This window comes from Canis lupus, chromosome 1 (genome assembly GCF_048164855.1).
Source record: "Canis lupus baileyi chromosome 1, mCanLup2.hap1, whole genome shotgun sequence".
In the NCBI taxonomy this organism is placed as follows: Eukaryota; Metazoa; Chordata; class Mammalia; order Carnivora; family Canidae; genus Canis; species Canis lupus.
The window spans coordinates 15,346,867-15,371,266 of NC_132838.1; the positions used below are offsets into that span (position 1 = coordinate 15,346,867).

General features: G+C 34.3%; 1 protein-coding gene across 9 annotated transcripts in view; it reads right to left on the bottom strand.

Moving 5' to 3' along the window:
* RELCH (RAB11 binding and LisH domain, coiled-coil and HEAT repeat containing) overlaps nt 1-24,400 on the bottom strand; it is a 110,453-nt gene that overhangs the window by 43,982 nt on the left and 42,071 nt on the right. For all 9 annotated transcript variants that reach the window (XR_012028494.1, XM_072821619.1, XM_072821628.1 and 6 more), the window contains 6 exons: nt 16,978-17,090; nt 12,059-12,149; nt 9,288-9,359; nt 3,977-4,117; nt 3,368-3,532; nt 1,393-1,540 (listed from right to left, as the gene is read on the bottom strand). Coding sequence is in view for 8 of the 9 variants with exons in the window: in XM_072821619.1 (XP_072677720.1) it covers nt 1,393-1,540; nt 3,368-3,532; nt 3,977-4,117; nt 9,288-9,359; nt 12,059-12,149; nt 16,978-17,090 (730 nt within the window). In the remaining variant the exon portion in view is untranslated. The remainder of the gene's footprint in view (nt 1-1,392; nt 1,541-3,367; nt 3,533-3,976; nt 4,118-9,287; nt 9,360-12,058; nt 12,150-16,977; nt 17,091-24,400) is intronic.

A 24,400-nucleotide genomic window follows, 5' to 3' on the forward strand; every position in this document is an offset into this window, starting at 1 on the left:
GTAAAAAGGGGGGGGGATTTGGATACAGATATAGACACACACAGAGGGAGAATGGAATGTGAAAATGAAGGCAGAGATCAGGGTGATGCATCCATAAGCCAAGGAATAACAAAGATTGCCATCAAAGCACCAGAAGCAAGGAGGGAGGCATGGAGCAGCTTTTTCCTCAGAGCCATCAGAAGGAACCAACCCTGCTGACACCCTGATCTGAAACCTCTAGCTTTTAGAACTGTAAGACAATAAATTTCAGTTTGTGGTATTCTGTTACGGCAGCCCTCACAAACCAGTATGGCAAGACAGAAAGAGAAAGAGAGGGAATTAGAAAGATAGGAAAGCCCCTAGGCAGACGAGGACCCTTAATACTTGAGGGAGTAGAACCTGAAGCAGACAGCTGTGAGTGCTTTAGGAACACTTTTCTTAAAAGTCTGAATTTTCCTTCTCCTCAATAATATTTTAAAGTGTTAAATTAACTCAACTCCATCCATTCTCAATTTTTCCAGTACAACAGACATTCAAAAGTGTACACCATTTTTATGCTGTGCTTCATGTATTCCTGGACACTGCTTCATATCCCAAAGATTAAAGGTAGCCCAAAGTTTACTTTATATGAAAACTGCAATTCTAAAAACATGAAGTGACTGCTGATTTTCTCAATGTCGTAATCCTTTTGTCTATCAAAAGCCACTGAGAAGCATGGACAATTTCATAAATCTGACGAAATTGCAAAGAGACCTCATACAGAGTAATAGCTGGTCTACAGTCATTTATCCTGGGGGTTGGGTGCAGTGGGTTACTAAGTGCCATGGATTAAAGGTCACTTACTAGTTAGGTGGACACTGAGATAAGAGAATACTGGCTTTTGCTATTAATGTCACCAATTTCTGAAATAAGACATATTCCTTCTTTGGAAGAAAAAAAAAATCTGCTGCAAATGCTTAGATTCCTGTCAAGGACATAATGGAAAAGAGTACATTTACCTTCCCCTACTGAAAATAAGATGAAACAGGTGGGGGAGAAAAAAATATAAAGAGAGTGGAAATGACAAGCTTCATAAACTGGCACTACTAACTACGCAGTGATATTTTCATTGATTCAGCTCTATTAATGAAAGAAAACTTATTTCAGCTGCTGGAAATAAGGGTTATAAGAAGGACTATAGATTAAGAATGGAAAGTACAAATATTATAAAATAATACCATGAGGCCTATTCATAAAAGATGAAGCCAGTTTACCTTAGCTGTCACACAATCTAAGACTACGAGATTCCACACGTATATCTTACTAATTATGCTGTCATATAAAGTAATTTTTAGAATTTTCAGTGAAAACCAATCTCTGGGAAGCTAAGCTACTAATATTCTACATCTTCCTTCCACCATATAAGTTTAGTACCTTCTATCTGTGGCACTTCACCATGAAGCTTGGCTTTGCTGGAGAAAGGTGCATTCCGCAGAACTAATGCAAATAGAGATGGGATCAAGGACTGCAAAGCAGAGAGATACATGTGGAGCTTGTGTTCATCCAGCCCGTGTTCTCCTTCCTGAAACATAAGGAGGTGTAAGCTAGCTTTAGTTTCCTGAAATTAGGTATTTATCATGCTCTTCCTTTCTGTGGCAATGAATAAAACATTTAAGGATCTGTATGGTAGACTCACGGCACAACGGCTAATGGAGATGTCTATCAAGCTTTTCTTAATTTCTCTAAGTACACGAAATGTGGCACTATGTAATACGGAAAACTTTATATGGGAAACTTTATATGGAAAACTTTAGAGTATCAGTCCTTTCATTTGTGTGAAACTTCTTTTATAGGACTTTTCTAAGAGGATCTCATCCTTTCTTTTATAAGTTAGGATAAAGAAATTAAAGTGAGCCACAGGAATCATTTTAAATGTTCAACTGTTAAACCAGGAGCAGCACTTACTACTTTCCTTCTCCTACTTCTGATCTCCTTTTACAGATTTGGTGGCATCTGTATTTGCCAGCACTGAAAGCACTTTAAAATAATTCAATGCACAGATGAAATGTAGGAGAAAAAACTTGAAAAGGAAACAAAAGACAGAAATAACAGAAAGAAAAAAAAGAGTAAAAGGATAAGTATGGTACACAGAAACCAAATGTTAAAGTAGAAAATAGAATTATTAGAGACAAAAGTGTTCACTTCTATTCAAATCCACCTAAGATACTACCACTATGTTATAAAATAACAGCTGAGTCAGAGATACCAGATAATGAGTTACATACTATCAAGTTCTAAATTAGTTCATCTATCAAGTTCTAAATTAGTTCATCTCTTCATGGAAGAATTACTAGCTATGCTGGATACTGCAGATATGTTTAATAGCAAAATAGAATTAACCATGTTATGAAATGGAATAAGAAAAACATAGGTATGGATAATTCTCAGGTAGAAGGACTGCAAACCTTTAAAAAAATATTTTATAAAAAATTTCCTAGGTTTTATAAAAAGGAGTACTTTGGTCTAATTATCTATAGTTTTTTTCAATACTCATTTTGAAATTTACAGGAAAAACAGCCCAATTAAAAAAATTAAATACATGTGGATACATATAAGACTGTCTACACAGTAGTTGCTATGCAAGAGCCTTCTAGATTCTTTAAAATTTGGGGGGTGGAAGGGTTGTAAGACTTTGGTATTGGTGATGGATATCTGTCATTTGACAGCTGAAAGACCCTGGGAAGGTTCCCTAAATGCTCAGTTTCCACACTGAAACCAAAATATAATTTCAAAGAGTTGTTAGAATGAAATAATATGTTTTACTTATAAGGTAGCTACTGTAATGCACATAATAGACATTAAAGAAATGTTAGTTTTTCTCCTAAACTTTGAAAGGGACTTTTAGTATTAAAATTAGATCAAGAAGTTACTTTTTTTTCCCTAACTTTTCTTCATTTCTTTTACTTGGGAAAAAAAAGTTCATTTCAAGAAGTGAGGAAATGAATGAGTACAATGAAAAAAACCACACAGTTAAAGCATTTTGACATTGGATAAGTAAGAAAGCTTTAAGTGACTAATATTTTAGTTATCTCTGTATTCCGGGAACTTAAGATATGTTACCTAAAATCTTTAAATCTTCAGAAGAGACAGGAGGAGCTAGCTTTCTGAAAAATGCACAAGTGAGTTCCACAAAGGTGCTACTTCATGCCCTTTCTTGTTTGGTTTTCGCAAAACAGAACTTCCTCAAATCTCTCTTGGTTCCAGTCCAGTAAAATCTTTAACTGGTAAATGATTAGAATGTTCAGCTAAGTGGTACTTTCTATCTTTGCTCCCCAACATTCTTTCAAGATGACTTAGTATATACACCCTTTACATTTCTATAAACCGCATACATAAAGAAAGCATTTACCCTGAGAAGTTTTTCTATCTTGTTCAGTAATGTAGGTATAAGATGAGACTGTAAATTTCCAAGTTCTGTAGTCCAGGCAGCATAGGCTGGTAAAAATACTTGATGAGTTGCACTAACTACTCTTTCTGAGGGATCACCCAAGGCTGACAGCAACAATTCAAAACCCTGCCAAAAAGAAACAGGTAAAAATTTTAAAATAATGAACTCAAACAAACAAAAAACTCAATAAAAAGCAGTAAGTATACACTGCAGTACATTTAGAAAACATTTTAAGAAAGCAAGCCATCCATAATCTTATCCTTCCCATTTCCTTTAAAGAAAATGTCATGTATCCATTGATACAGAAAACAAAACAAAAAACAAAAAGATGGTAAACATGGCATGCTTGTAAACATGACATGCCACAAAACTATGGCAGAGACTGTAGATGAATCCTAGTACTTTCTTCTGAGCTGAAAAAGTAAAACGAGGCAGATACTGCAACTGGTTAAAACTGACATAACTGCCATCTCTACTACAGATTATTGGGTAGTGAAATCACAGATTTGGAATATCAACTTATTTGGAATTTTATAATGGAGCAAATGGGGTTCACTCTGAAAAACATACCTGTTGATATTTGTCTGGATCATCAATGTATCCCATAATGATACCAAGGCTTTTGATCACAGCTTCTCTTACTAAATCTGCCTTATCTTCCATTAACATTTGTTGCAACATTGAGAGAACTAAGGAGCTACGGATTTCTTTCTGAAAATAAACAAAAGCAGTTTTTCCTATTTATTTTACACTAATAGCAGAAAAGCATAGAAAATATTAAGACAGACATCCACATATTCAAAATCCAGATTAAATATATTTGCATTTTGCTATGTTTTTTTTAAGTCTTCATTTTTCAAAGGCATAAAGCATTAGATACAGCTTGTTGGACTCTCCTCCACCCTCTTCCCCTTCCTCCACCCTCCTTCTCTAAAGGTAACATCTACCTTGAACTTAGTATTAATCGTCTCCCAGGATGTTTTTCTATCTACTAAATATGTGTAAATCATTCAAATCCTATAGCATATAGTAGCAAACATTTTTGGCAAATCAACAAAGTCAACACGCTGCTAGAAATGGACAATGACTCTTCTTTTTTTAAATTTTTAAAAAAGATTTTATTTATTTGACAGAGAGAGGAGTATAAGCAGAGGGAGTGGCAGACACAAGGAGAGGGAAAAGCAGGCTTCCTGCTGAGCGGGGAGCCCAACGCAATGTGGGACTCCATCCTAGAACCCTGGGATCATGACCTAAGATGGAGGCAGACACTTAACTGACTAAGCCATCCAGGTGCCCAGATGACTCTTCTACCAATACTCATTTAACTCAGAGAAGAATTTTCAGAGTTTTAATAACAGGAGGGATTACAAACATCATTCCAGTAATCAAAAAGATTTGTCTGGGGTAGGAGTGTGGTGGAAATATTCTAAAATCCTGGTGTTCTCATTTTTTAAAGAACAGAGGAAAAAAGTTTCAAACAGTATGATAAAATATGAGAGTAAACTTTAAAAATACTTCAAAGGGAACTGCATTGCTATTCTTAGATGCTACTCTTTAACATAATATCAACCACTGCTGATTTCACATAATTTTTTTTTTTTGGTTAAAGAATGTTTTGGCCTAATTAATGGCTGAAAGTAAAATAAAGAGCTACCATTATACAAATTCTTGCCCTTCCTTCCCTTCTCTGGACCATTTTTATAATTTGATCAATTTATAAAATTCTTCAAATCTAAACTTGTTTAGAATCATTTCACATCTAATGGTTAGAATACTAAAGACAGATGATGTGATCATTTTCATAAATTTACAGTGTGACTTTAGTATGCAGAGCAAGGTCTAACAGTTATCTTTAGATGACCTAGTTTTTGCTTTGATTTTTTAGAAACAAAAATATATATAATTTTAGCAAATTTTGGTCACATTTAGGTTGGTGAATGTGTATTTTAGTACAGCTTCACTTACTTATCCTTTAGGATAAAAGCTACCCAAAAAACTGCCTTGAAGATCTTTTTTTTTTTTTTTAAGATTTTATTTATTTATTCATAGACACGGAGAGAGAGGCAGAGACACAGGCAGAGGGAGAAGCAGGCTCCATGCAGGGAGCCCGACGCGGGACTCGATCCCGGGTCTCCAGGATCACACCCCAGGCTGCAGGCAGTGGCAAACCGCTGCACCACCAGGGCTGCCCCACTGCCTTGAAGATCTTAAAAAGGCTTCTGGATTGGTATCAGCCTCAGCAATAAGATGGAGGTAAGTAAATTTCAGCTGGGTATTTGTTTCACATTGATCTGAGCTGAGGTCAACTGTGGCAGTTAGCTTGAGTATGCTAAAGGGAACCCACAGGACAAATCAGGAGGCATTACTCCGTTTAAGCCATGACCACACAGAGATTTTACTGTTATTAACGGCAGTGGGATATAAGGCAAGTGAAGTGAAGATCAATGGAGGAAACATTAAGTCTATTATTAATATTGCTTAACATTCTAGTATCAGGGCCAGTGTAGAACAGCTCATTTATCCTCTTTGTGCATGTGATGTTCACCTGTGTCTTGGAACAGTAAACAAAAGGATGCTCAAAACATACTCGTGTGTATCTATCTATATGACCTATCACAACAATAAGATATCAGTTTTCTCCTATAAGATAAGAAAATATTAAAAAAGATTTTATCATGTCCAGTTACTGACAAAGGTATGGGAAAACAGGAACTCCAATGTATTGATGACAGGAGCATAAATCTGTGTTATCTTGGTTGGGGCCAATTTAACACTGTCAAAAAAATGCAGATGCTTGAAGAAACACAGAATGTGGAGTTATTAACAGTATAAGAAATTAAAAAATACACAGATACTCACATAAGAACCTATTAATAGTGTTTGCTGTCAGGAATACAGAATATTATACATAGTATGATTAATTTGGGGTAAGAAAAATTCAAATATAAAAATGCAAACTGGTATATGCATAAATTTTTATCTTCTCTAAGAATTAATTAAAAACTATTAACAGTAGATAGCTATCTTTGGAGAGAATGAGTAGGTAGGTGCCAGAGAAGCAAAGTCTTCGCTTTTCATTTTATTCTTTTCTATAATGTAGGAAAATTTATTTTTAACAAAGTAAAAAAATATTATTACTGGGAGTGAAACTATGGACTAATCTTTTTCTAAAATAAAAAATATAAATTTTACATTTAAAAAAGACAACTGTTTGAGTCATGGTTTCTCACTCTTCACCAAATATGAGGTTAATAGTAAATGTAACATAAACAGCTTATGCATTATCATACAATTTCATTTTTTATATTGTTTTTAAGAATAATCTTACAAAACTGATCATTTAAGGCAGTGGCCAGCAAACTTTCTGTGAAAGGCCAGATGGTATATACTTTTGGCTTTGGGGGCTATGAGGTCTCTGTTGCAACTATTCAACTCTATTGCTATAGTGTGAAAGCAGACATGGACAATACACAAACAAATGGGTATGGTTGTGTTCCAATAAAACTTTAATTTTAAAAACAGGCTGTGGACTAGATTTGGTCTCCAGGCTATAGTTAGTTTGTCAAATACTCCTTTAAACTATGGTTGTTTAAATTAAAGTAACTATGATATCATCTAATTTCCCTGCCCCCTCTAAGCCCTGGACCTATAGGAAGATATTTAAAAGAGCATAATACGACACAACTGACAATATTAGGAAATCCAATTTTTTTTTTTCCCTTAGGAGCAGGAAGAAAATATTACCCTAAAGCGTTAGCAAGGGGAAGGTGGGGAGAACTTTGACTTGGATCTTCTTTTAAATTGAAATGTGCACTTCAAGGAACTTTTGACAACCACAGGAGATAATTTTTTTTTGTTTTAATATTTTATTCATCCATTCATGAAAGAGAGAGAGAGAGAGGCAGAGACACAGGCAGAGGGAGAAACAGGCTCCATGCAGGGAGCCTGACGCGGGACTCGATCCCGGGCCTCCAGGATCACGCCACAGGCCGAAGGCCGCACTAAACCGCTGCGCCACCTGGGCTGCCCGTACAGGAGATAATTTTATCTTAAATTGCTTTACTGTCTGTTAGCTGTTTTCCAAAGGAAAAAAAAAAAATCATCCCTGTATAGCTTCTTGGAATTATCTTGATTTTTCAGCAATTTAAGCTCTAATTTAGTCCTATGTAGAGGAATGTTACTATAGTTTTGAGTATATATGTGTGTGGGTACAGATAATTTTGTATTTTCTTTGGAGGTGGAAAAGGAAAATAATTTAAGCTGTGAAAATTCTTAAATATTCATTTTTGTAAGTTGTATAAAAGAATTTTGTTAAACCATTGTCAAAAAAATGGGGTCCTCATCTTTTCAGTGGAAGGAATTAATGAGCACTGCAATTTGGGTGGGTAGTATCTACTGACATTTATCATATGAGAAATTTAAAAATAACAATAAACTCATTTAACATTAACATATGTCATTTTAATGAAAATAACTTTTTAGAGCAAAAAAATTAGTGAGAAGAATGGTGCTTTACATTTTGGTACAAATCACTTTAATGTCTAACTTAAATGCAAACAGATAGATTCTCTCATCTGCTCTGCATTCAATTGTTATAATATATTGTTTCAGTTGAAGTTTTTAAGTCTGGCTCCACAGAGACATGTAATTGAAAAAGGAAATATTTTAATAGCCTTTTGTGATAAGAATAGATATTTAAATTCTACACTAAAACTGGACAAGTAGTGGTTTCTTAAAGGTTAGATACAATGTAGAATCTAAAATCATGATATGGTTCTTTGCTAATAAACTCTAAACTCTGCATATTAAATTCCACTGGTCTACCTTGGACTTTGTCTCTATTTCTACCCACGGGTGATTTTGAGTAGTATGCTTTGGCCATTTGGGAAACATTGTACCACAGACTTATTCAGAGGCTCTTCAATATTGACACATTTTATTATAATCTCAAAAAACCACTGTTGTTAATATCACCACTGATCTCAGAAATGTGTTTGCATACTTAGAAGATGCCAAGCCCATGGTGGGAGATAAAATTTTCCCTAATTCTTGTTCTTATTCAAAAGTTCCAATTTTATCATTGGCAATAAACATCATCTACTTGTTTTTCCTTAAAGTAACAGGCTCATTTCACTCATTTTCATAAAAATGTCTGCTAAATATCCAAGTCTGAATAATCAGAGCTTGTGTGTGTTTGGTCAAGTAACATCAGTATTTCATGAAAAAGGTAGCTAGTTTAGTTGACAACTCAAGCAATTTGAAATGCTTTTTCTGAAATAGCCATTATACCTCAAGATACAGCAAAAGGGCTTGATCGAAGTATTTTCTATTTCGTCACACAAAATATTAAAAAGGGTCAAAATTTAGTAGAATTAATAATTTTATTGACTCATCAAGCTTATTTTTAAGTGAAACTGGCTTCTGAGTGCATGGGAGTGCACAATCATTATCAGTATATTTTGAGGTCATGGCCTTGATCAGTGCTAATGCACTGGCATTACTGCCCATTTTAGCTTTTGCACCAATAATGTAAATGTTAACTCAGTAAAAAATGAAAAATATTTTAATATTACGGAAATAGTTTTTACCTGTTGGATCTCTTTGAAAGGTTCTCAAGTAATCTCCCAGAGTCCTTGAACCACAAAGTTTGAGAACTGCTGGTAATTTAATATATTTATGCTCATGCAAAAGAGTTAAAATACCTATCTGTCTGCAATGGCATATTATATCAACGTGAATCTTTTTTCTTTGGGCTCTTCTTTCTCTATTAGGATAGCATGCCCTGAGAGAATCTGAATTAAAATGTATAAGTCACCTGAAAAAAAGGTTTCTCTATTATTAAAAAGGAAAAAGATTTTTAAGAAAAAATAACAATTCTTACAGGAAGGTAAGGTGCCAATGCTCCACATGATTCTGCCACAAGTAGTCGTCTTTCTGGGTATTTGTGGTTAATCTAGAGTAAAAAATAAATCAAGCATAAACAATATAACCACCTTTCCTCCAACAGAGAATTACTTCTCATAACAAATCCTGTTAAGAATGCAATAAAGCTTCTTTTCTTTTCCACTTCTGGGAATCCCTGTGTGGCTATAGGTGGATCAGGAATAAGGGAATCAGAGAGCCTAAAAAATGAGGTCACAAGAGTTATCTGTTAAAGCAAAAAGGATAAAGCAAAGATGAAAATATGGCAAATAGTCTAGAGATGTGGGCTTGCCTATAGCTAGGCTTTCTTTGGGTGTCAGAAGTACCTTTCTCCAGCCCTATCAACATGAGTCTATTTTTATATTTGAAAAACCCAGCTTCTGGTATTATAGATATGGCTTATAATATGTGCCAGGAGTGACTCATCAGTTCCCTTTTTTAACTAAGGGATTAGGGAGTAAGTTAATCAATGACAACCAGAGCCCTTAACCAGTGATGTGATTTTGTTTTTAAAGTAAGCAAACTTTAATCCATTCCTGTTTGTATATGCAAGATGATGGGGTTTTACTGTTGTGATGACTACACTGAACCATAACAAAAAATAACAAAAAAAATGACACATACTGGGTTTTGTTCCCATATGTCTTCTTCATAGAATATAAATCTTTCCTTGACTGGAAAAGAAGTATATTTGTTCTCATATTCCCATATGAAAAGGTGACATAATTCATTAATGTATTGGATGCCTAAAATTAAGAAAAGAAATTACATAGCAATCCACTGGGCAACAAACTGGAGGTAGCTGGCTAGATAGATCCCTGATATCCATGTTTATTCAGGTTTTGGAAGAGTTGGTAAAGGTGTTTATAACTAACATCTGTAAACTAAATTTTCCAGAAACAGTAACCTCAAAGCAGAATGTCAAAGTATGCGATATAAAAACTTTCATTTTGCTTTTCTAGTGTAGCTCATGAGTCTGCATACAAAAATCAATTGTATTTCTCTATATGGCAACAAATAAAAAATAAAATTAGGAAAATTCTATTTATAATATTATCAAAAAGAATAAAATATTTAGGAATAAATTAAACAAAAAGGGGGCAAAAACTGTATTCTGAAAACAACAAAATATCGTTGAAAGAAAATTTAAAAGGATAGAAAGACATCCTAAATTCATTGATTAGATGGCTCACTATTGTTTAGGATGGCAATATTCTCCACATTGATCTAAAGATACAATGCAATCCTTATGAAAATTCCAGATGGCTTATTTGCAGAAACTGACAAGTTCATCTTAAAATTCACATGGAAATTCAAAGGACCCAGAATAGCCAAAACAAACTTGAAGTAAGAGAACTATGTTCAAAAGGTTAGAGTTTCTTTTTAGGTTGATAAAACTGTTCTAAAATTGATTGTGGTGATGGCTATATAACTCTGTGGATATGCTAAAAAACACTAAATTGTACACTTTAAATGGATATATGGTGTCTGAATATCTCAATAAAGCTTAACAATGATAAAAAGGAAATGGAAAAACTATTAGAAATAATATGTATCTCTTAGTAACTGTAAAGAATTGTAAATTCAAAACGGTATATGCTGTTTCCAAGCTAATCTGACTTTCAGAGATTAGAGCCTCACCCTAAATTTAGTATGCACTATAATCTACAGTTGACATAAGGGACTGTCAGAGACAAGAGGATCATATATAATGTTCACTTTACATATTTAATCTAGATAACTCCACTAAATTTTAAAGAAAAAAAGTGAATACTCAAAGAAGTTAGGAATAGAATTCTAAAGGACCATATGCTTTTGTGATAGTCCAGAGACCGGTACTGTTTAAGAATAAGTGACTATGCTATTAAAAATAAGGCCATGAAATCTGTCGTTAGAATTAAGTAATCCATCTTTTTTTAAGACAGATAAATAAGCCATTTAATGACCTAAACATCAAGTGTAGAAGATCAATGATTATGAGTTTCCCACAGGACTGCAATACTAAAATTCAATAAAAAACCAAAAGTATTGTTAGTAAATGGGTGAGTTGGATTAAAAATACAAAAAACTCCCACATCAATGGTTTATACTTTGTATTCTGTATATATCTGCAATATACACAGACATTTAACACATATACTATTTCTATTACCCAACCTCACACACAAACACACATGGACTCGTTCTCCCCTGAACCCACCTCAGGGCTTTTGTATTTATAGTAACTCACTTCATTCAGATCTTTGCCTAAACATCCCTTTCTCAGAATCCTGCTCTAACCACCCTTTCTAAAATAGTATTTTCTATAACTCTTTAACCCTTATCTTCCTTTATTTTTCTTCATAACTTATAGTAACACAAGACATACCATTTATTTGTTTACTACTCTCATCTCCCCACCAAAAGGTCTTTGTCTTTTGTTCACCACTGTATTTTGTTCATTACTGTAAGTAATGACTGCAGCAGGACCTGGCACTAAAACTAGTGTTTCTTAAGTATTTGTTGGAAGAATGAAGAAAGAAACTAGTGCTTCTTTAAGTATCTGTTGGAAGAGTGGAAAAAGCAAAGCATCCCAGAGCATTCTTAAATGCTATGAAGTTACTGCGCTGGACTTCAGAAACAGTAGCATAATTTAGATCCCACATATTTCTTAATAGCATTTTAAAAAGAAAATATGAACACATAAATTAAAATACAACAGCTAGGGGAAAACCCAATATAGTTATTTACCTGTTCCCAACACTGCGGTAAAAGTTCAGCTTCTACACGTGTTGGTCCAACATGACGTGCAAATGCCACACAACCAGTCAGTATCATTTGCCTGAAAAATAATATAAATCAATCAACAGTTGTACTTGCATTAGAAAGCACACCTTTCTAAGGGTTAAAAAGAGCCAGCTCTGCAATTCACACAACATAAAATATTTTTGTACAACCAAATTAGATTTTTCCAACAATGGACTAGGCTACCACCAAGAGAATGAGTTCGTTCTTTAAGACTCCTTCCTCCAGTAGTGGCAATACCATTTGTGAGACATTGTGAAGGGATTCTCTATTGGCATGAAGCCTAATCTTATAATCTCCTAAACTACCTATACATGCATTCTGAGATAATACAGCTAATGCTTCAGCTTCTAGACACTAAAATAATCAATGATTATTTCTCCAATGTTTCTATAATTTATTTTAAAAATATTTTATTTATTTATTCATGAGCAACACAGAGAGAGAGAGACAGAGAGAGAGGCAGAGACACAGGCAGAGGGAGAAGCAGGCTCCATGCAGGGAGCCCAAGGTAGGACTCAATCCCAGGTCTCCAGGATCACGCCCCAGGCTGCAGGTGGCGCCAAACTGCTGCGCCACCGGTGCTGCCCGTTTCTATATTTTAAAACTATGGTATTGCATTAGTAAAATGTTATTTCTTAAATCAGAATTTTATACACAAGATAAATGTGGTAGGTAGCTTCTGACATGGCTCCCAGGGATGTCCATCTCCTGATATTCATGCTCTTGTATAATTCTATATCCTTGAGTGTGTAGAATGGACCTAATGATTTGCTTCCAATGGACAGAGAAATGGCCAAAGTGATAGGATGTCACTTCTGAGATTAGGTTATGGATAGGTTATGGAAGTCTGTAACGTCCATTTTTGAAGCCCTCTCTACTATCTTCTCAGCCACATGCTTTGATGAAGTATGTGGCCATGCTGGTAAGGTCTATGTGGTGAGGAACTTAAGGAAGGTCTGGCCAAAAGCTGGTGAGAAACTGAGGCCTTCAGTCCACAAACTCATGAGAAACTGAATCCTGCCAATGATCAACTATTTGAGGAAGCACAGAAACAAATCCTTTCAAATTGAGCCTTGACAGAATCACAGTCTCCGCCAATACTTTGATTATAGCCTTATAAGAGACCTAGAAGTAGAGGACCCAGATTAAGTGACACACACAAACTGTAATATAAAAACAAGTGTTATTTTAACCCATTTTCTTTTGGAGTAATTTGTTACAGAACAGTATACAAATAAATATAATAACTTCACTTGAATTGATAGATTTCAAACTTAAAAAGAGTCTAAAAATTTAAATATGATTTTTCACTCTCCAGAATGTAGTTCCATTTCAAATGACTTTAAAATGCAGAATTAAAAAGTTTTCCTATTTTGATTACCTAGTTCAAAACAGTAAAACCTGGTGGGGAAAAAACTATGTTTTCAATATATGTTTTAAAGTAGCCAGCTTCTAGAAAAAACAAATTAGATTGTTTAATTCATATTCATTATAAAAATAGCACTTTAAGCCCAGGCACTGCTCACTGCTACTTCTTAAAATAAGTCACCTTAACGCAGAATGACCTTAAATTTCTATTTAGTTTATTAGCCAAATTAGCTGTAAGTTCTCTCAGGTGTAAGAAAATAATGACAAAGAACATCTGGATAACAATGAGGAAAATTTTCAGCCAGTATGTTTTCATTTTACACTGCAGTTTATTCTCACTTACCACAACCTTGTATTTTTATCTGATTCCCCCTTATATGTATATTATTGTCTTCTATGCCTATTTCTCAACTTTTCCTTTGTTTTTCTATTTCCTTTGGGAAAGGTAGATAAAGTAAACAAAATAAAATGGGAAAAGAAATTCCAAGATTAACATAAAGCATTTTAGCTCCCTGTTCCCAAATGAAAATTTCCTAGTATCTGAATATTGTTTTTTCCCCCACTAACATCTTAAAATAATGACTTTTTTCCCTGCTAGTGTCTTAAAATAATGAGAAGGCTTATTATATATTGGTACCACAAATGTTGGACTGTTGTAACAAATGAACTTAGGTGAAATTTAGGCATTTCAAACACTTGCAAGAAGTATTATACACGTGTATAAAACTTTCATGTGAAGTAATTTTAAATCAGGAGCCTCCATCTACATACTAAAGATGTATAGACTTGTTGAAAAAATGTTAGGCCCCTCAAGGAAAACTTCTTAGCCAGAAGAGTTCACTTAAAAAGTAGGACTGTTTTGAAATACAAGTTCAAAAAAAAAAAAAAAAAAAAAAAAAGAAATACAACTTCAAAACAGAAAAAGGTCATATGGCCAACAGATTATTAACAACATTGGAAATAGGCTCCTGTTATGGTAAAAATAACCGTTCCCTTGGGGCGCCTGGTGGCTCAGTGGGTTAAATATCCAACTATCGTTTTTAACTCAGGTCAAGATCTCAGGGTTGACATAGAGATTAGATTCTCTGTCTTCTTCTCGCTCTCCCTCTGCCCCTCTCCTTGCTAGCACTCTCTCTTTCTCTTTAAAGTAAATAAATCTTTTTAAAAAATTATGTTTCTACTTGTAGAAAATTGCAAGACAGGGATTGTTTGACTAGTATTTGAATGCAGGTAGAAATAAAATGTCAATTATAGTTGTTAGCAAAGAACTGGCAAAAAGCACCAACACTAAGCATAAAATTCAGTTTTTCTTAGGATACAAAGAAGCTTGAGATTTATTTATTTATTTATTAATTAATTAAAAATTTTTATTTATTTATGATAGTCACAGAGAGAGAGAGAGAGAGTGAGAGAGGCAGAGGGAGAAGCAGGCTCCATGCACCGGGAGCCCGACGTGGGATTCGATCCCGGGTCTCCAGGATCGCGCCCTGGGCCAAAGGCAGGCGCCAAACCACTGCGCCACCCAGGGATCCCTTGAGATTTATTAAGTAAGGAAAAGTAACAACTAATTATATGACAAATATGCTAACTTAAACATTTTGCTTTGCTAATTTGTTATTCACATTATATATAGTGAATCAATTGATAAGTGTATTTTAATAAATACTCGTGTATCTGTAAGGTGACAAATTTAAATGTGGTCATGAGTGCTGAATTCCTGACAGGTCTCAATCTGAGATAAGGCTAGTATGTACTTTTGGCCACCAGGTGGCAGCTATTAGCTTTATATGCAGTGTCTTCATATGAAAACAGGCTACAGAGCTAAAGGTTTTTGCCTTGCAAATTTAAAAATAACAATGTAATAAGTGGTATTGAATTATTAAGTTATGAAGATGGGGAATAGCATTTTTTATCTTATTTTATTTAAATTCAATTAATTAACATATAATGTATCATTAGTTTCAGAGATAGAGTTCAGAGATTCATCAGTTACATATAACACCCACGGCTCATTACATCATGTGCCCTGAATGTCCATCACCCAGTTACCCCATCCTCCCACCCAACTGCCCTCCAGCAATCCTCAGTTTGTTTCCTAGAGTTAATAGTCCATGAATAGTATTTTTCAACAAGAAAATAAAATGTTAATTTTCCTATACAGCACCATCAAATTGTTTCAGAAAATTTTCAGTTTGTAATGAATAGTGATTTAATTTGCCTTCTTTTGGGACGCCTGGGTGGCTCAGTGGTTGAGCGTCTGCCTTCAGCTCAGGGCATGATTGCGGGATTCTGAGATGGAGTCCCACATTAGGCTCTCTACAGAGAGCCTGCTTCTCCCTCTGCCCATGTCTCTGCCTCTCTCTGTGTCTCTCATGAATAAATAAATAAAATCTTTAAAAAAAAATTTGCCTTCTTTTTATTTGACCAGCATGTGAGGGCTGGTGTATATTCATCTTGACTGGATCCTGAAATGACATGTTACTCTGCTTGTCTAGGTCTATTTTCCTAAGAAGGGGCAAGAGATATATACTCATAAAGTTTTAAAGTCTATAGGACTGTGTTTATTTCAGAGTTGATACTTTGTACTTAAAATTTTGAACTTCACTTGTTTTATGGTTCACTACTAAGATTTGCTAACATTTTCAGATGAGGAAAGAATTCTGACAATCAGTGAAACAAGTATTAAATATATAAAGTTATCTAACCATAAAGTACAATAGTACTGTTTTGTAAAAGTATGAGCAAAAACTTTTTCATTAAAATAGAAACTTATAGAAAAAAATTTCAACTGCCCAATTTTATCCATCCAGTGTTTAGTTTACTTACTGACCCAAAAGGATGTTTTTGTTCATGTTCACACTTGCACAGATTCACTTAAAAGTTTCACCTTTATTTAAAAGTTTTATTCTCTGCGATAGACATCACTGTTGCTTGATCAAAATCTACTCCCCATTCTTCTGGAAAGTCATCCTGATGTATGTCCCTTCACTACCCTCAGATAAACTCATTTCTCCACTCAGGAATCAACAGTTGCCAGTATCAGAGTCACAACTAACAAAAACAGATAGTAATTGGTTTACAAATAGCCCAGTGATATAGAAATTCATATATTAAATATTTTATTTTTTTCTAGAGCCTCACTGTTAAGAAGCCCTATATATATCTAGTTAATATATCTAGTTCATCCATGGGAAAAAGGGGGAATATTGAGCATTTCTTAGAAATCGAAAGTGAAAGATAAAGGCAAAGAAATAGCTGAATTAGAAGTGCAAAGTAGTTAACTAATATAAAAGTGTACAAATCCAACATGACTAACTGGAATAACAAGAATGAAAACACTGAAGAGCTTTGTGAATGGAGCCATGTTTCCTCTGCTTACTAAAATAAATACTGAAACAGAACACACTTAGATTAAAATGCTAATCTTGATGCCAAATCAGTAAAATTAATAAATCAACATTGTATTTATTTCCCAGAGAAGTAGTCATACCTACCTTTGTTCATCATCTGGCCTCTTGATCAAATTGAAAAGTATATGGAGAAGCTGATCTCTTTCTTTAGGCTCAGGATGTAGGCATGCTGTACACAGTATGAGGGGGATCAACTCCTAGAGAAATAGGAAGGTGGAAAAATTCAAAGTAAAAATGCATTGCACAATATTCTTTTATTTCCTCAGAGTATTCTTAAATGGACATTTAAAATGAAACAAACCTCAACATATAAAAAAGCAAATTCTAATTCTGTGAAATTAGTAATTCAGGAGAAAACAGTAAAACATGTATTTATGTGTTGGTTATAGAAAAGGTATGAATCACAATGTAATAGTTACTAAAGATTCAACTAACTTTATTTCCTTATCCAGTCCCTTCTAATAGTCTACTAGTTTTTACACTAAATAACATTCTACCTTACTAAAGGCTGATATAGTAATTTTAATTTTGAAAGTGTTTTTTTAAAAAAGCTTGCAGAAGCTAACTATATTTTAAAGTTTAGAAAGCTAACAAAAAATCAAGACAAGTCATTCTACTTCCACAAGTACAATATCATCTGGTCTTTATTAAGATTACATATAATTATGAATTTTGTACCCTTCCCCAACTAACCCCATGACTAATTCAAAAGACCATTTTCACAGGTGTTGAATGCTTACACTGCTATAGAGTATTAGTAGAAATGTTTTATGTTCAAATGGAAATTTTTAGCAATATCTTAATTTGTTACACATTCAACATGCAGAGGTAAATTCAGTACTTTATAGGAAAGTAATAGCAAAAGTTTATTTCTCTCTTCCAAAGAAATATTTAAACCAATGTTGTTTCACATTTTAAAGAAACTAAGACAAGAGACACTTGTGTGGCTCAGAGGTTGAGCGTCTGCCTTTGGGTCAGGGTGTGATCCTGAAGTTCCAGGATCGAGTCCTACATCAGGCTCCCTGCATGGAGCCTGCTTCTCCCTCTACCTATGTCTCTGCCTCTCTGTGTCTCTCATGAATAAATAAATAAAATCTTAAAAAAAAAAAAAAACCTAAAGAAACTAAGATAAAATTCTAAAATATATCCAAAAGATATTAATGTTTCTCACTTTGGAATGGATTTTCAAATCTAATGAGAATAAAAGTCCAAATATTATAAAATTATTTTTGAAGGAAAACTTTCTAAATTATGAAAATATTCTACAGTTATTTTAAAGAAATTACTCTGATGTAATAAGAACAGAATGATTACTCCCATTATTTATTTTTCCTATATATAATCCTACCCACCAAAAAGTGCTAGTAGATTTAAAACAGGAACTGTTGGGCAGCCTGGGTGGCTCAGTGGCTGACCCTCTGCCTTTGGCTCATATGATCCCAGGGTCCTGGGATCAAGCCCAGCATGAGGCTCCCCACTCAGCTGAGAGTCTGCTTCTCCTTCTCCTTCTGCCCTCCCTCCACCCCACTTGTGCTCTCTCTCAAATAGATAAATAAAATCTTAAAAGCAAACAAAAAGGGAACGGATCACTGTGTAATAGTGCATTATACCTAGTAGGAACGTCTATACTGTTGAAGTATCTTCTCATTTTGAAGAGGCTCCCTTAGAAAAGTATGATACGATTTCTAGCGGAGTTGAAACTAGATTAGAGGAATGACTAGAAGTCCCCTTCCATTATTTCTAAAGTTGTTATATATTATTTTAAAATTATAATTACCTGGTAAAAATCTTAAAGGTACAAAGATATAGATAAGAGCTAAAACTAAATCTGAGAAATAAAAACAAGTTTAAAACATTTATTCTGTCATCTTTGTATTTGGGCACCTCTGTACGTTTTAGATTAGTAAGCAAATGAAAAGCAAAAGTAATAAAAAGTAATTAGGGGGTGCCTGGGTGGTTCAGTGGTTGAGCGTCTGGCCTTTGGCTCAGGTCGTGATCCACTGAGTTTTGCATCAGGCTGCCCGCTGGGAGTCTGCTTCTCCTTCTGCCTATGTTTCTGTCTGTCTCTGTCTCTCATTAATAAATAAAATCTTAAAAAAAAAAAAGTAATTAGGGAAAATAATTTTGTACTGGGAATGGAAGACAAAGTATAGATATGGATCTTTATTGTTAAGTAATGTTTTCACCAGAGATTTAATATGATGATTGATGGATTAGTCTTGACTTTGTAAGAGAAAAATATACAACCTTTTATGAAATACTAGAGTAGGAGATCATTAAAAACAAGGACTATACTAATCCTTAGAGGTTTTCATTTAGATTGCTAAGAGCCAATGATACTTATGAGAGGAATAAGACATTGCATCAGCATATCCCACTGAGAGGAGAACCTTAAAGATGAAAAAGCAGTTATTCTAGAAGGCACTAACAAAAGGAGAAAATATTTTAATGCATGAAAATAAAAGAAGGACCCTAAAAATTTTATTTGTATTTCTTCCCTCATGTCAGTTCCTTCTTTCCTGAGTTCTCTTGCTTCCTCCTCAATCTTCTTCCTGTTTCCATTGTCTCTACATATGTACTCTTCCATTCTCTTCTATTGTATCACTCTTTAAAGATAAAATTATGCAATGTAGATATTTGCTATAACTACAAACATATACATACACACTGCTAAAAAATATATAAGGTATAATTACTTAGCTTCTTTATCTCAAAAACAAGCAAAATAGTTGTATTACTATATATTCTTTGTACCTTACATTTGCTTTTTTTAAATCATGAGGCTTAGTGATCCTTCATCAAAGAGGAAGTTTATGGGGGTGCCTGGGTGGCTCAGTAGGTTAAATGTCTGGCTTTGGCTTTTGTGATCTCAGGGTCCTGGGATCAAGCCTCGTGTTGGGCTCCCTGCTCTGCAGGGATTCTGCTTCTCCCTCTCCCTATGCCTCTTCCCCCACTCGTGCTCTCTCTCTCTCTCCAAGTAAATACATAAAATCTTTAAAAAAGAGGAAGTTTATATCCTACATTAACGTAAAGAATCTTGGGGCAGCCCGGGTGGCTCAGTGGTTTAGCACTGCCTTCAGCCCAGGGCGTGATCCTGGAGACCCGGAATGGAGTCCCATGTCGGGCTTCCTGCATGGAGCCTGCTTCTCCCTCTGCTTGTGTCTCTGCCTCTCGCTCTCTCTCTCTCTGTTTCTCTCATGAATAAAGAAAAAAAAAAATCTAAAAAAAAAAGCATAAATAATCTTTTAAGTGAAATATGGCTGTACATGTGCCAAACTGAAAACTTAATGAGAATCACAAATGTCTCTGGTTTTTAGTTTCTTCAAACAAAACATAAAAGAATTAAGATCAGGGCAGAAATGGGAAGTATTTCATACACAGTCTGCAATTTCCTTCTCTATTGCTAATGTAAAATTATTAATTTTTCCTTCTGAGATCAAGGTTGGTCTCACAAAGTCTTAACAGAGCACTTACCAAAGCACTTCTCAATACCAACCAATCCGAATTGACACGTGGGAGGAAAATCTGTCATTTCTTGTACCCTTAGACTCTAAAATTCTATGACTATAGGACTGAAGGAAAATACTTTTCACTTTTCTGAATCATGGTAATAAGTTACATTGCCATTTACTTTTACTTCTTGCTGGCAAAATTAACAGCATACAGGAAGTCTTTGCCAATCAGTTTTGGATAATATGCCATACCAAGGAGAACTGGGTACATCTTGGCACATTAATGGCTAAAACAGTTTTATAACTCAGTGTATAAAGTAGGTCAGTCTCTTCCTCTTAGAGAAATACAGAGTTGAGAAGAGGTCCAGTAAGTGATGGCAGAAAAAAGTGGAAAGAGTAGTTTGTTTCTCATAGAATCATCAGGGATTTTAATTGCTAAATTATGAATGGCTTATTTATTCACAAGTTCTACTTGTACAAGTTCGCTCATTTATTTATTCACAAATTCTATTTGTATCACCCCTGGAATAATGAATTCTGTACATATGTATCTGCTGTTGTATATTCACATTTATTTACTGTGAATTCATCTTTTGCAAGCCTCTGAAATATTAATACATCCACATCAGGATTTATTAGGTCTGTATGTACCATTTTCACACTATTCATAAATTTATAGATTTGAACCAATATTCTCCCTTTGGTATCATCTCTCCAATGAAGAAGTCTAGTGTTTTAAAAACTTTCCTTATAATTCTTAAATGAAACATTTAAAAGGTGGTAGTTAAATTTCCTTCAGAAGACAAGATTATAGTGGTTTTTTTTCAAGATGACAGTGGTTTAAAAAAATGTCTTGAAATGATTACATATAAAAATGTATTGAGAATAAGAGCAATTTAGACATCATTATCTAAAGCTTAGGAGTTTTTCACATGAAAAGATCCTTAAGCAAATCAGATTTAATACTGCATGTTGAAAAAAAGAGTAATAGTAACCATGGTAAGAAAATATCTATAGCTTTGGTAACATTATATCCAAAAGGTAGTTATCCCCCTAAAAAAGTTAGTGTCCATACTTCAAGGCAACAAAAATCTTAAAATTTGTATTTAAAACATGCTTTAGCAACTGATAGTACTCAATGAATGTATATTGAAGTGAAATATAAAACAGATGTCCTATTGATCACTAGAGAGGAAATCAGTGCAGTAATTTTACTGCAGAAGGTATTCTATTACTTTATTATCATTTTGGAAAAGATATTTCTAAGGCTTTTAGAATTCAGTAATCTAAAAGGCTTAGTAATTTACCTTTTACTCAAGTAAATGACTTTTGCAATTTTAATTACAAAGCTAGTTCTCTCTATATGAAGGATCTCCCACCTCTCAAATCTTAGATTGCCAATGGAATTTTGCACAGAATTAAATAGGCAAGGTAGTACTGTTTCAGTTCTTTCAGCTTTACAACTAAAACAAAATAAATTCTAGTGACTAAGAAATCATTTTAGAGATAGGAAAACGTCTTTAGAAAATTTTACGTTTGATTTTATGAGTATTTTTACTTAACTTAGTCTTAGAAAGATTGGTGTGTTTAAGACTACAAAAAGGGGGAGGTGGGGAGAGGAAGCATCTAAAAAGGATCTAAACCAAACTAAGAGATTAGATGTTGGGTGGCAGAAATGAAGGCAAATTTTAACATTAAAAAAAGCATGGAAATGATAAGATAATGGATTCAATATCTGAAAGAATCCTAAAACAGAAAAGGAAATATTATATTTAGATCAGATGCCAAGGAGGAAATGTCTGAGTGCTTTGGAAATGTCTGAGTGCTTTGGGTCAAGAAGAAAATTCTACTGTACTAGAAAGGTAACATCAGTCCTGTAAGTTATAGTTCACTGCTTTCATTAAAATTATTTCCTATAACTCAAGCTTCATTTAAAAATTTTAGGTAGTTGTTATTTTAGACTTTTCCATTTGGTCTTTTGCCTAGATATGAAGCAATACCAAATTAAAATTTAAATTCACGTACACTCTCTGATTTAGATTTTCAGTTGTAACTTGTCAGAATGTTGACAATACATTTAAAAAAGAAAGAGGGGCTACTGGCTGGCTCAGTTGGTAGAGCATGTGACTCTTGATCTCCAGGTTGTGAGTTCAAGCCCTATGTTGGGCACAGAGCTTATTCAAAAAAAAAAAAAAAAAAAAAGAGAGAGTGAGAGAGAAATATGAAAAAAGAAAGGAAGAAAGAAAGAAGGAGAGAAAGAACGAGGGAGCAAACATTACAAAGACTCACGTAAGAAAAAAACAAGATTACTCACCTCTGGAAAAGTTCTATACTTCAAGGGCTCTTAAAGTATCTATTTTTAGAATTATTATCTAAGACTTATCTATCTTAGAATTATTCCCATGGCTCAACCTTTAAGAAGCCTAATTAAAATGACTTCTAAACTCTGATACTGCTGGGACACCTAGGTGACTCAGTTGGTTAAGTGTCTCTGCCTTCAGTTCAGGTCATGATCTCAGAGTCCTAAGATGGAGCTCCACATCAAGCTCCCTTGAGCTCAGTGGGGAGTCTGCTGCTTTTCTCTCTCTCCCCAAAATAAACAAATAAATCTTAAAAAAAAAAAAAAAACAAAAACAAATAAAAAAACTCTGCTACTGCTAAAGAGCACGTGATACTTCCAAAATTAACATACATATATAAAAACACCTATTGAATAGGTAAAGGAGATGGATTAAGCTTATCTACTTCACAATAGTATCTATTTTACTTTACTTATCTATTCTTTTGTAGAACTCCTGAAGGGGTTCAAAACAAGTATCCCCAAAATGTTCCATTTTGGCATGTGGACAGACTATTTTGAGCTGAAGGCAATCAAGATCCAGCAGACCCCAAGAAAAACTTTTACCTCTTTCTTAAACTACCAAAAAGAATTTAGATAGAGGTCTGGCCCAGAGAGAATTTTCTCTCAATGACTTATCTGCGTGAAAGGACAAACACCTAATTACAAACTGCTCTTCTTATCCTGTGATCACTCCCTTTCCATCCCTTTCTTAGACCATTTGCTGAAGTCAGCATATAAGCCTACCTGCCCAGCTTATCCTTGGGTCTTATATTGTTATGGGGCCCTCATACATAGGTAATTAAATTTATTTTTCTCCTATGAATCTGTCCTATGTTAATTTGGTTATTAGACTAGCCAAAGAACTTAGAAAGGTAGATGTAAAACCTTTTCCTCGCAAGACTCATACAATTATAAATACTTAGGCTATTATTACTAATTATTAAATTAAAAATTCAACATGGAGCAAACATGAATGCACTATAAAAGAGCAAAGTTTGGTTTCTCAGAAAATAAGCAGATCTTCGGAGATACTACTACATTTAAAACTTTTAGGGAGGGGGAACAGAGGGGGCTCAGTTAAGTGTCCGACTCTTGGTTTCAGCTCAGGTCATGGTCTCAGGGTAATGGGAATCGAGCCCCACGATGGGCTCTGCTGAGCCCAGAGTCTGCTGGAGAGTATCTTCCCTCTCTCTCCCTCTGCTCCTTCCCCCTGTTCACGCAGAGCGCTCTTTTTTTCTCTCAAAAATTAATAAAATAAAATAAAAAACTTTTAGGGAATTGGTTCTCTCCTTTGCTTCTTTTCTTCTAGCTTTAAAGAGGTATATTTTATATATTATAAAAATTCTAGTGTACATCCAGTGGTTTTTAGTGTATTCAGAGTTGTGCAACCATCACCAATATAATTTCGGAACAATTTCAACATCTCAAAAAGAAAGCTTGGTCTCATTCCCCACTTCCACTTGCCCATCCCCATTCCAGGCCCAGACTTCTCCTTTGCTTTTCCAAGTCAGCTTTTTCCTTGGCATAGAATGAAAATAAAAATTAAATTTAGATATATTATTTAAAAATGCTTTTAAAAGTAATCCTTTAAGAAATCTTATTTTTAAATTACAGAATTTTCCCTTCAAATGCATTTAAAGCAGAGACTGTGAAAAATTAACTTCTGTGGCCTATATACATACATTTATTCTATAATTTGGTTTGAAAGATTCAA